This window comes from Tyto alba, unplaced genomic scaffold (genome assembly GCF_018691265.1).
Source record: "Tyto alba isolate M040663 unplaced genomic scaffold, T.alba_DEE_v4.0 Super-Scaffold_2, whole genome shotgun sequence".
Taxonomy (NCBI): domain Eukaryota; kingdom Metazoa; phylum Chordata; class Aves; order Strigiformes; family Tytonidae; genus Tyto; species Tyto alba.
This window is the reverse complement of record NW_024881282.1, coordinates 37,581,581-37,594,628: the sequence shown is the minus strand read 5'-3', so window position 1 is coordinate 37,594,628 and position 13,048 is coordinate 37,581,581. Positions and strand designations below refer to the sequence as shown.

General features: G+C 43.8%; 1 protein-coding gene across 1 annotated transcript in view; it reads left to right on the top strand.

Moving 5' to 3' along the window:
* Window positions 1-3,538: 3,538 nt before the first annotated feature.
* UTP20 (UTP20 small subunit processome component) overlaps window positions 3,539-13,048 on the top strand; it is a 64,255-nt gene continuing 54,745 nt past the window's right edge. Inside the window, exons 1-10 of the mRNA XM_033010152.2 lie at window positions 3,539-3,677; window positions 4,334-4,414; window positions 5,244-5,310; window positions 5,507-5,639; window positions 6,116-6,304; window positions 7,802-7,883; window positions 8,940-9,077; window positions 9,482-9,637; window positions 11,803-11,949; window positions 12,475-12,609. Of these exons, the coding sequence (XP_032866043.2) occupies window positions 3,633-3,677; window positions 4,334-4,414; window positions 5,244-5,310; window positions 5,507-5,639; window positions 6,116-6,304; window positions 7,802-7,883; window positions 8,940-9,077; window positions 9,482-9,637; window positions 11,803-11,949; window positions 12,475-12,609 (1,173 nt within the window). The 5' untranslated portion in view covers window positions 3,539-3,632. The remainder of the gene's footprint in view (window positions 3,678-4,333; window positions 4,415-5,243; window positions 5,311-5,506; window positions 5,640-6,115; window positions 6,305-7,801; window positions 7,884-8,939; window positions 9,078-9,481; window positions 9,638-11,802; window positions 11,950-12,474; window positions 12,610-13,048) is intronic.

Below are 13,048 nucleotides of genomic sequence, written 5' to 3'. Positions count from 1 at the left end.
TGCAGAACAGGATTCCAGTATCTTGTCTGCTTTGTTTTTGAAAATGCAAGTGCTCTTGACACCATCCTACACGATCTTGTGAGGTTTTCTGCCACAAGGCAAGGCAAAATGCCAGCTAGAAGCTGAGGAGGAAACTGGCAGTGAAAATATGTCATTGTGTTCCAGAGGGCTCTTCTTACTTTCCAAATTAAAAAAAAAAAAAAAAATAATAATAATCTGTTTGCTTCAGTTGAAAGAGTACACCAAAGACATCATGCACTTGTATAACCTGCCTTCAAACTCATGCCAGCCTCTCCCTCAATGAGGATTTCAGAGAGCTCCTGTGATACAGCAGGGTTCCAGCCATGTGCACCCAGCCTGTGCACCCCAAGTTTTTCTGTGGGGTGACTTGAAACAGGCAAATAGAAGAGTTTCTGGGTTCACAATCAAGACAGGTAACTTTCATCACTTCAAGACTCCAGTTACTTATTTAGTGTCTTTAATATTGAGTAACCTACCTTTGGACATCCAAGCTTGGAAGTTATTTGGATAAACTCAGGGGTATTTCTGTTAATCTATTTGCCTGTTATATTTCATTTTGAAACGCAAGATCTTCTCACAATGAAATTCCCTATGTGAACTCCTTTCCTGGCACATCTCCACCATGTCCATATGAATACAGTAGTAAAAAATTTGATCTTGTACCTCTGTACCTTTGCAACCTACAATATCCTGAGGTTAAAAATAGGCTGTCCTGTCTGCTCATTGGCTTGTCCTTTAGGTTAGAAGCCCACTGCTCTCACAGGCTTCAGGAATACGTGTTGTGCTTATGATTAATACACGTAAAAATATGGTGGAAGTAGGCCAACTCTACAATAATTTGAACACTGCATATTTGTGTAGTTACTGAACCATGTCATATAACGGAGTCATCTAGACTCTCTGAGACTACCAACTCTATAGCAAGATTCATTTTATTCTAACAAAGTTGTTTCAAGTGCAAGAATATGCCTAGATCTGCAGTAAATATAAAAGGAGCCTGAAGCGACTGCTCAGAGGCAGACATGCATCATAACCATTTCAGGTTATGTGAGATTAATTCTGCCCTGTGAGATCATCCTGGGTTAAATATTAAGGTATTTTACCTGAATTACTATTATAAGGCTAAATTGACAGTGCTAATTAAAAGAACAAAAAACCTAAAGAAAGAATAACAAACATAAACAAAAATCCCCAAACAAACAAAACAAACAAAAGCCAACTGGAAAGCGTAACACTGACTTAATGTAAGACATATGTCCAGAGGACAAGCTTTGATTCTACACAGAGTGGCTCTGGCCGAGTCCAGCAAATGCATTTTGGACAGCAGGACTAAAAAGCCCAAGAATGGAGATGACATGAGAATCTTAGACCTGCCCCAGAAGTGCTGATGGATTACTCTCAGGGACTAGTGGTTACAGCCCACAGCGAGTGTTTGAAGAAGTCAGGTCTGCACAGGTGACCACTGTGATAGTCACGCACATGCTGTTTTACAATGGTTTCCTCTACGTGCCTCTACAGGTATTATTATCAATAAGCCATCACTCTTCAGAAGGCCACCTGCTTGCCATTAGCATGGATTTCTGAAGGAGACTTGTTGACAGCTGGGCCCACCAGATAATCACAGGGTGTTGGAGCTGGGGCCTGCCCAGAGATGGGAGAGCCACATCTCTTCCTGGAAGAGTAAAATAATAAGGCCTGAGGCTTGAGTCATTGCAGTCAGAGAAGAGTGTATGTAGGAAGGATATTGTTAACATAGCTGTAACTCATACAGAAATAGGGAAGGAATGTTCTGGGTCACTGAACCTTCCCAGTTGAAGTGCCAGACCCACTGTCATAGCCATACTGGTATCAATACCAGAGTTACTACCCTGAAGCTCACTCAGATGTATCTCCAAGTGCTGTATTCAGTGCTGGCTGAAATGCAGTCCATCAGTAGTTCTCGTGGTCAGAAGCTCTCATGAACATCAGCAGCTGCAGGTCTGGCCCGTCTCACTCTTCTGAGCAGTTGCCAGCTTACATACATAAAGCATTTGTAACCTTTTAAAAACTTCCTCTAATGTATTTTATTTTTGCTGGTGACTCCTCTTCTGCAACAGGCTGAGCACACCTCAGCTCTTCGCCCTGTTGCTTTCCATGTATGTTAGATTTAGCTCTTTTCCCTGGATGATTTTGGAATGCGTACATCCCAGGAAGATGGACAACTCCACAAGATGGTATTCATAATGGAAAAAAGATCTTGTGGACTGTTCTTCACAAGTTCACAATATGTAGTCGACGTAATAGGTGAATTTACTGACCATGTCTGGACAGGTATTTGTGTTCTTAAACAGCTGCATATTGGTGCCTAAGATCTTTTCCAGATCTAGACCTCTCCACATGCTTTTAGCTGCACTTTCTCATGGAAATATTCGGGCTTGAGAACACTTAAGCCAACCTTTTTGAACTCAAGTGCCTAAATTAGGCATTGTCTTTCCACTTAATGCAAATGTCAGAAGTCCCTTCTATTCCAGCCACAGAAGAGCAAGTTCTAAAGCTAACAGCTATCTCTGTGGTTCTATGACTTCACAGGTGCTGGAGCAAACATGCTCCCCTGCCTGTCCAGATGGCTATCGTGCTAATGGCTTATTGCCTGCCTGTGGGCAGCTTTTTGGATGCACCTGTCAGCATTTAACCTGTTGGGCCTGTTCAAAGTTGTGGGTCCCTACATGCTCCTAATAGTGAACTTCAGCCATGCTCAAATCCAGCCTTGTGTATTTCTGTCTGAATAACCTGCAAGCCTGCTTTGCGACAGTGGTCTTGAGCTGCCTGTATCAGGCAGGACAGGCAGGCTAGGGAGGGATAAACTCCCAAGCCTTGTAACCTGCAAGCCAAAATGGCCCTGTGGCTCTGGGCTGCTCGAGCTGCACCTGCCCACACCAAAACTCCATCCAGCTTCTGTTCACCTCCCGTCCCCCCAGCACACCATCTCCACCTCCCACAGCTGCAGCCATAGGTAGAAGCTCCTGCAGGCCCCGATACTGCTGTGAGCACAGCAGCGAACGATGATCAGTCCATAAACATTTGCTCTTGTGTGAGGATTTAATCTGTGTGTACTTTGTCTGGGATGAGCTTTTTATTTTTGAGGCCTGGACAAAAGTCGGAATTAAAATCAGGGCCGCAGCAGGCAGGCGGTGGCGGTTTCAGGCCAAGCCACCAACGCTGCGCTGAGGGCTGCGCTCTCCCACGTAACGTTTTCTCCCTGGTGCCGATTTCTTTTCCTCGGGCGCGCCGAGGGCTCCTTCCTCTACCGGAGCGCCCCAGCCCCCCGCGCCACACCAGGGCTCAGACACCGGGACGAAGGTGGGCTGCTCCGCCCAGACTCCTCGCGGAAACACCGCCCACCGCCAAGGTAACGCGTGGGCAGGTGCCCGTCCCACCCCTCCCCGGAGCCTGACTCCGCGTTCCCCTCAGCTCAGCCCGGCCCGGCCGCCGCCGCCCGCCCCTTCCGCCGGCGGGCCCGCCTCCTCCTCCCGGCAGCCCGCGGCCGGCATGGCGGCGCCCGGCGCGTAGGGCGGCACGCGGGGCCGCTGCGGGTGCGGGGCCGCTGCGGGTGCGGGGCTGCGCCCGCCGCCATGAAGAGCAAGTCCTCAGCCCACAAGTCGGGGAACACGCACCGGGTGAGCGCCCGCCCGGGTCTTTAGTTTTCAGTCGTGGGTGTTAGTGTAATGGTAGCGGCCGGCTCCCCAGGCGGTGCTGGGGGAGCAGGGGGGAGGGCGGGCGGTGGGGCCGCGCCGGGGCCCCGCAGCGCTGCCAGCGGGTCGTGGCCGGGACACCCGCGCCCAAGTGCGGCCTCTTTCCCTTCCCTTTCGTCCGTGACACCTCCGAGTGACCGGCCGTGTCACGCAGCAGGCACAACATTGCCTTGATGTAAAAAAAAAAAAAAAAAAAAAAAAAAAAAAAGGCATAATTTAATAAAGATAATATCCAATGGGGGTGCTAACCTAGGAGTTGTTTCAGGAAAGGCAAGAGTTGGGCAGTTTGTCGAAATCCATGTAGATTATCTCTTTTTTTTTTTTTTTTTTGTGGAGATGTGTTGTCTGCGAGCCTCAATTATGCGGAGTGAGGAGGGACAGAGTAGGTCCTGCTCATGGGCATTTTAAGCGTTTTTTTTTTCCTTAAAATTCTGGTAGGACTGTTTACAGATTGACGGGTGCTATCTGTCAGCTTGTCTTTAGAAGTGGTTCTGTTTGCAGTGCGTGTGCTATTGAGAGGGACTTAGAAGGGCTGTTCTCAGAATCGAGCAAGAAACACGTATGTCCTTTTTGTTTTACAGTTTCTTACCTTTTCGGAACGCTTAAGCAATGTTAATATCGATATTATTCATCGGATTGACAGAACTGGAAGCTATGCTGAGGTAAGAACAGCAATTTCAGTCATTTTCTGAAATCGCATCACAAGTAGGTATGCTACACGGAAGATTCACTGAAGAAATTTATTTGAGAAGAAATTGGAAAGAAGCTCCTGCAAGAGTTGCCTTTCTGGGAGCCTCATTTTGTGCTTTGTTCCCTTTTACTTTTTGACCTGCTTTGCAGTATTGCTATAGAGGCTCTTTGACAGTGCCACCCTGATGGCTTCCATCATGTGGCTAGTGGGCCTGTGGGTGTTTCTGAGCATGGAAGATGCTGCTGTGGCAGTCAGCAGTCCAAGGTCCAGACCTGCAGAGACTTACAGGTGCTGAGTAGTTGCAATACTTGCAGCATGTGTATAAAGTATGGGCATTTGTCTTTATAGATCATAACAAAGGGTCATGTCTATGTGTCCTATAAATCATCATTGTGATTATGGTGCTTTGAAGGTTATTACCTCCTGGCCTGCTGGATTGTTTTTCTGAACTTCCCGCTCAGTAGCTGTGAGGATGCCAAAAGAAATCCCAAAGCATTTGTGCTGGGTGGGCTATGGCTCAACATCTTAGATTATTGAGGCTAGTCAGCAGAGGTCTAAAAAGCAATGATGCAAACAAGTCCTGTCACCAGAAAGTATTTTCAAATCTGTTTTGAATTTAGAAAGAAAAGTCTTATTTTCAGGGAAATTCCATAGCACCTTTTGAAATTAAGTCATCAAGATTTCTTGAAATATTCTTAAGATATTTGAGGCATTTGATAGTTTTCTTCATCTGAGCCTTTCATCTTTGCAGACTATATTCATTAGGGTTGGTAGCTATTATTTTATCTTTGTTTTGACAGGAGGTTGAAACCTACTTTTTCGAAGGACTACGGAAATGGAGGGAACTGAACCTCACTCAGCATTTTGGTGTGTCATTTTTATTCATGTTCCTTGGTTTCCTTAAGCTGTTAAAATATGATTCTTCTGCATCCAGAGCCCAGTGGGAGATTTTCTGTTTACTGGGTTTCGAACTGGTCTCTGGAGAGCTATTCTCTTTTAACATCCTGTGGGTTTACAAGGAACTGGAATAGTTTTCAGGGCTTCTTTTTTGTGCTTCGAACAGTGCAATTCTACAATGAAGTGGCCAACAAATGCCAGTCCTTCAACCAGCTGGTCTATTACCAGAGTGCCATTGTGCAGAGCTTGAAGACACATTTGCAAGTTGAAGGCAGTCTTGCTTATCACGCCCTATTAGAGTAAGTACATGGTGACAAAATATAGTCAGAAGCCTTGATGGTATTAAAAGTAAGCATGAATCCTGTTGTGAGTGTTATTTTGCTTTATTGTACCTGAGGAAAATACAGCAATGAGATGCCCAGAGTGGTCATATTTCCCTGATACAGTTTTATGCTTTTAAGTCTTCAAAAAAACCCAACTATGAGAAGGCAAGCAAATTAGCCTGAGTGCTTATTGAATGTCAAACAGAATATTAATGTGTTTTGTTTGTGAATCATTTATGTCTTGCTGTTATCTGCTTGATTTTTTTATTTTTAAATATTAAGATTCTTGCCATCCACCTCTACTTAATAGGTGATATTTCATAAAAGCGACAAGTAAAGGTGATGCTGTCTTCCTTTCCAAAGAGACTATGCTGGATTATGCAGTGTTTGACTAGGTTTTTATTGGTTTCGTTTTGAAATGCACTAACACTGGTGTATTTTCTGAAATACAGTCTAGTGGTGCAGCTGGCTCGAGATCTTCAGGCTGATTTCTATCCTCACTTTCATGACTTTTTCCTGACCATCACCAAGTTACTGGATACACAGGACACAGAGCTGCTGGAATGGGCTTTTACCTCTCTTTCCTACCTCTACAAATACTTGTGGAGATTGATGGTGAAGGACATACACAACATATACGGGTAAAAGGCCGTGTTTAATGTCTGTTTTGATCAGCAGTTATTAGATGCTATAGAAATCTAAATGTCACATGAATACATGTCTTAATGCTTCAGTATACTTGTTAGCATGCTTTCCCTGCTTTCTGAGAGACTCTGAGCCTTGTTATCATGTGCAGCAACTTTGAGATCCTATGGATTTTTATGAGCCACTGTATTGGAGGAGGGATGTGGGTTGAGCTGCAGATTTGGGCCTTTGGTCCCCTTTTTTCCTCTGGGGATAGAGAGGAGGCGTCTACCTCACCTGAGTAAAGAAAGCTCAGAAGGATGTGGATTGTCAGAGTCATCTTGGAAACCTGTGACCAAGTCTAAATTCAACACAGGTTCCCTGAGTATCTGTTAAGTACCTCAGTCATAGTTGTATCATTTCTGTCTTTCCCAGTTGCAGACACCTAGACTGATGACATTGAATGGGTTGCTTTGAGGCTAATTGTTCCTTTCTCAGTATCTTTCCCTGTATATTTTTACCTTCTTCCTGTCTGTTTAGTGTGAGAGCAGATGAGATACACAGTTTTGTATGCTTTGAAACTTCTTGCCACAGGAGGCTGTGGATGTGGAGGGTTGGCATAGGTTCAGAGGGAAACGGGCCAAGTTGGAGTTGCCAAATGCATAGGAGCCACTTCTGGCTCGGGGAGTCCCTGAGCTGAAGGTGTTGAAGGCTGATTTTGTATGTGCTTGCCCTGTTTTTAAACCTTTCCCAGGCACCTGCTTCTGGCTGCTCCGTTAGACTGAACACTGAGCTGGATGGACTTGTGGCCTGACCCAGTATGAATGCTTGTTCAGTCTTATGTTGCTGTGGTATCAGGGCTCTTCCTTTTGTCATAGCCAGTGGGTCCATGTTGCTTCTTCCTAATTTCAGTTTGGAACAGATGGAACAAAAAAGGGGTTACAGATTTCCTCCCCAACCCAACAAAAGCTGTTGAGCGTATTGAAAAAGCATCTGCTTGGCTGTGAGTTTCACCCACAACTCACTCTGCACTGAACTTGTGCTGAGCCACCAGCAACTGTTACTGATACTTATTAGAGCACTGAAAATACTTATCACCCCTGTAAACTGTATCTTTAGAAACTTTCAAATGCATAGGAGAGCCTGTTGGCTCAGCTGAAATATAAATCTGGCTTATCAAATCAGCTTTGGTTTCACTTATTGTTGCTGAGTATATATACTGAAAATCCTGATGCTGCAGTTGAATCTGTATGGATCCGGAGATGTTAGAGGTATTTCTGAATGCAGCTTAATTTGCCTGGCATTGTCGTTTGACCTTCTTTGCAAAACTCTGTTCTTTATCCAGGGAGAGTGGGAAGGAATTGAGTTGAGGAAGGTATTTGCCCTATCTGGGAGGACAGATTCTTAATGTATGTCAAAAGTGGCAATGTAAACTGAAAACATAAGTTTTAAAACCAATCGGTGGCCATTCTTGCATTGTGTGTAAGACAGTGGATTATTTTATGTCTTTGTAGCCTGTACAGCACACTGTTGGCTCACCGCAAACTTCACATCAGAAACTTTGCTGCTGAAAGTTTTGTTTTTCTACTGAGAAAGGTAAGTGAGGTGTTTGTACTTTGATGCCATCTCCATTCTGTGGTGGCTTTTGGATTCAATGTGTAATATTAGGTTTTCTCCAAATAAGGGTTAACAAGGACTGAACTAGCATTCAGCATGTCCTGAGTTGCCATTTTTAGTGAGTACTGAGAGTGTCATGCACTTGCTATCAGCAGTGACAAATAGAGGCCTTAGCACTCCCTGTTTTAAGAGCAGTTAAACCAAATGTCTGTGGTTGGTTTATTTAAAATGACTAGAAATGGTAAAGTAATCTTGCAGAAGGGAGGCTTTAGTTTGTAAATGAACGTTTGCTCACTGTGTTTTTCACTGATGCTTTAAGGCATTTGTAGAACTGAAATTCTTCTGACAGCCTGTTTGCACTCCTGAAAATCACAGTGTATAACATTCCTAGGCAGATCAATCAAGACCAGAGAGCAGCCTTTCATGGAGTAAGGAAAGGGAATGATAGTTGTTGGGGCTTATTTAGTCAGCATAAACAAAGGCAGGATTCCAACTAGCAAATTTGAGTGTCCTCACTTTTGTCCTAAGTTGAGAGACCTTAATAAAGCATATTTGTTTGGTTGTTTTCAAAAATTGCTGAACTTCAGGTCAAATCCTCAGAAATGGAGGGTTTTAAAATCTTGAATCAGAAATCCTTGCAGTATTCACAAGTGTGGTTATAATTTTGGATCCTTTGTTCAGCTGATACACATCTCTTTCCACACCAGTGCAGCTACCTTTGTGTTTCAGTAGGAACCTGTTTAATGGTGCATTTATGCACACGTGTAACCCTGAAATCATAAGAATATTCAAAAACATGTATTTCAGCTGCAGGTGACCTCAGTAGACCTGTGTACATCTTGGGGTGGGAGTGCTGTAGTGATGAATAGCTGATCATTTTCTTCTTAATTTTCTTGTGTGGTTGCAGGAATAATGGGTTTGAACTGTTGTGGGAAGGCAGGACTAGGAGAGTAATGTGGTGCTGTGGAACCATTTAATTGCCTCTATCTATTCTCTGAATAGAAGATAAATTTTTTTTCTCCTTATGTTTTGTAGGTTTCTGATAAAAATGCAGTCTTCAATTTAATGCTCTGTGACCTGGGGGAGCACCCTGAGAAGGTGGAAGGTGTAGGACAGCTACTTTTCGAGATGTGCAGGGGTGTTCGAAACATGTTCCACTCTTGTGCAGAGACGGTAAAGACAATAAAAGACTGCTGGTTTAAATGTTGCTGTAATGGAGCCTTAGGCAGTGCTCGGTGAAACCGCTGCATGTTGCCTTGTTCACCTCGGTGGATTCTTGGTGATAAGCATTCTGTTCATTACTTAATAAGATCTGAAAGCTGCCTTCTGAGAATATTCTTTAAGATAGGAAGGTTGTTTTTAGTAATTCCTGTGCAGTATTCCTATATATTAAAATAGTACTGCTTGCTGATATTTCAGGTTTTAAGTGGTAACCTTTTTTTTTTTTATTCCTGTAGCTGTTCTAGAAAGAATTGAGATCACTGGAATATTTTAGCAGTATATTGCACTAACTAATTTTAGGATTGCTCGATTTATTTTCTGAGCATAAGGACATGATGTGTTCTTTTCCTGTGCAGGCTATGAAGTTAATTCTGTTAAAGCTGGGGCCTATTACTGAAGAAGAAATTGAACTACCATGGGTAACTGTAGGAGAAGCTTTTGAGCAGATGATTAAATCAGCTGTAGTCCATATCCATAAGGAGCATTTTGACATTGTCTTCAAGTGCCTGGAGGTACACTGATTTTTTTTTTCTTTATTCATTACACACTGAAAAAAACCTGTACATTTATCAAGAAAAGTATTTCTGTCTTATTGGACCAGAATTGGGTTTTTTCTGCTTTTGGAAACATTAAGTACAGCGTCAGTGCATGGGAAAAATCCTACCCTCCTCCTGGAACATCAGAGTGACCCTGATGACTGTGCTGTGAGTGAAAAGGGAACTGCTGTGTGCAACACTTGGAGCTTAGTCCCACATCTGGGAGGATTTGTATGATCTGCCTTTGCAGAGACAGACATCACAGGCCCCTTGCTGGAGTGGGATTGCTAGGACTTGCTTTATATTGCTGAGTTAGGTATATTGACAGTTCCAAAACCGCTTAGTGACAGTGAAGGGGAAACTTTTTTCGCTGCAGCTCTCTTTGCAGCAAAGACCTGGGCTGAACCTGGAGACCTAAGTTTAAACCTCAGAGCCAAGTAGTGAAAATCACTATGTTTACAGTCTGGATGTTCCCATGTTGTTGTCTGCTGGTTACACTCTTGAGGTTTCAGGGAGCATGGCTGAATGCTGTGGGCTATGCTATGTTGGGTCAGGGTGAGGTAGAATGATGAGCAAGGGCCTGGCAAGTGGTTCTTACTTACCTGATCAACATTTAGATGTTTTTACTAGCAATTGGGATTTTCTAAGGGGGATCAAAACCTCTTGCAACTAACGACTGTGTAAGTTGTGCTCCTCAGAGGGGTGAAATAGGAAACTGGAGGAAATAGTGCACATGAACTTTAGGGTAGTCCTTGCAGCATGGGTAAATAGTCATTATTTGTTCCTTCTTGGAACTCCCTCCCTGTGGCTATCCATAGTTGCCCAGAAAATTCCATCCTGTTCTGTCTACCTCACTCAGTATGTTAGCAGTTATGGCCTAACTGTCATTAGCTAGAGAATGGTTTGTTGCTGGATGTTTTGTATCCCTGGGAGCTGAGTCACTCAGCACCTGCATCTGTGATGAAGTCTTGGAGATTGATGTGATAATTCTGTTTATTTTTAATGAGGCTTGTATTTTTTACCCTGGGAACCAGTGAGTACATGGAGGTATCGTGATCAGAGGGAAATACTCACATAGTCCATGATAGCTCTCTAAATTGAGTTCAATTTATAGGATCAAGGATGGGAGTTTATATTCTCTGGACAGAAAGGGACAGTAACAGGAGTGATCCAGAGCAGCTCTATTATCTGTATAATGTAGATTATATGAGTAACCTCTCAGCATCCATATTAGCATAATGATGCATAAAGTGTAAAAGTCCTTAAATTCTGATAATTCCAGTGGAAGCTGGGTGCTTCCATACCATTGTGGGTCTGGGGCCAAGTATTTCTTTCTCTTCCTCTTTCCTATCTTGTATGACATGTGTTGACCTTTCAGGAGATCCTCATCTTGGTTGGGTATTTGTGTTTGTCCAAGGAATCTGGGATGTGTGTTTTTATATAATGGAAATGACACAGTATTTCTGCAAGGTCTAGTTTGTTGAACATGAATGAGAGATTCAGTGATAGTTTGTCAGGCAGATGAGATGTTAATTCTTTAGAATTCCTTTAAAATAGCAGTAAGAGAAACAGGGTCTGATCGTTTCTCTGAAACATTTTGCTCTACCTGAATTACTGTGTTCAGCTCTGGGGCCCCCAACATAAGAAGGACATGGATGTGCCCAAGCAGGTCCAGAGAAGGCCACAAAGATGATCAGGGGGCTGGAGCCCCTCCCTTATGAGGACAGGTTGACAGAGTTGGGGGTGTTCAGCCTGGAGAAGAGAAGGCTCCAGGAAGACCTGATAGTGGCCTTCCAGGACTTAAAGGGGGCTGCAGGAAAGCTGAGGAGGGAATCTTTATCAAGGAGTATAGTGATAGGATGAGGAGTAATGGTTTTAAACTGAAAGAGGGTAGATTTAGATAAGATATGAAGAAGAAATTATTTATTGTGAGGGTTGTGAGACACTGGAGCAGGTTGCCCAGAGAGGCTGTGGATGCCCATTCCCTGGAAGCGTTCAAGGTCACGTTGGACAGGGCTTGGAGTAACCCAATCTAGTGGAAGGTGTCCCTGCCCATGGCAGGGGGGTTGTAACTAGATGATCTTTATGGTCCATTCCACCCCAAACCATTCTATGATACGAATTCTTTTTTATTTAAACAGGAGTCACTCTTAGACTTGCAGAGGAAAATAACTAAGGCCAACTGCTGTATGGCTTCAGAACAGATGGAAAGGATTCTGCAAGCATATCTGATCTTAGTGGAACATGCAAATGGATCCAAAATCTCACTCCCTGAAAACGTCTGTCAGGTAGGTCAAACCATCGCTGTGGCTGATGTGCCAGAAAAGTCAGTTGAATATGGAAGAGGTGTGGTCAGCTGAAGCACTCCTACACATTTCTGGTGTATCAGTGGGTTTGGGATTTAAGTTGAGTGAATGGAGACATTGACTGTGAGTATTGCTACCTCTCTGATCCCATGAGAATTTACCTTTGTGTTGTGATGCTGGTGTAGTCCTCCTTTAAATGAGCAAGGGGAAAAGCAGGCTGCTGCTGCTGCTAGAGACCATGCTGAGCTGTAGTTCCTGCCACTGTGGAGGAGATCTAGACACCCATATCAATGGTAGAGCAGTTCTACCAGATTCACATACATTTGACCCTCTTGGGTTCAAATTTAGGTTTAGTGCCTTCAGACTTCAGCAGGACTATTAGGATTCATTTCTGAGGGCTGAAGCTTAGAACACCATGCCCTCTGGCTCCAGGAACTGGCCAAGGTCATTCAGACCAGACAATCGCTGTCTCACAGATGAATATCAGTTCTCTGTCTTTCATTTCAGATTTTAATAAAAATGTTACAGACACCAAATCTCTCATCATCTTGCTGCAAGACCCTGCTGAGTACCATTTCTGCATTCCTGCTGGCCGAGAATGTTCTCTTGCCTGATTCTTTGACCAAGGAAGCTATTGAGAAGGTAACAAGGACTTCTGCTTACAGCAGAAATGCCAGACTTCAGGTTCCCTAGAGCAGGCTGATTTCAGGACATTCTACTTCAGACTGGGAAATACACTACAAGGTTCCCTTTAGCCCTCTTGCCCAGTGCCTTAAGTAATGCCTGCTGACGTCTTGGGACTCCTTGACAGTCTTACACAGACTGTCAGTGTAGCAATGCCACTGTGGCAGACATTTCTGCAATGAAAACCAAGCTCCAATTCAAACACTGACAGCCTCTGTAGAGAAAGGAGGGAGAACAGATTAGGGACATGTTCTGCCTTAGATTGTAAAGCAGGTCATTGAGTTGGACTTAGTGAAAAAAGTACATTTTTCACTAAGCTGCCAAGCATTTAGTGGGCACAGCTTAGCTTTGTGAACAAGGTTCAGGCAAGTGCAGTTTGATTTAGAAAGTGCAGGGG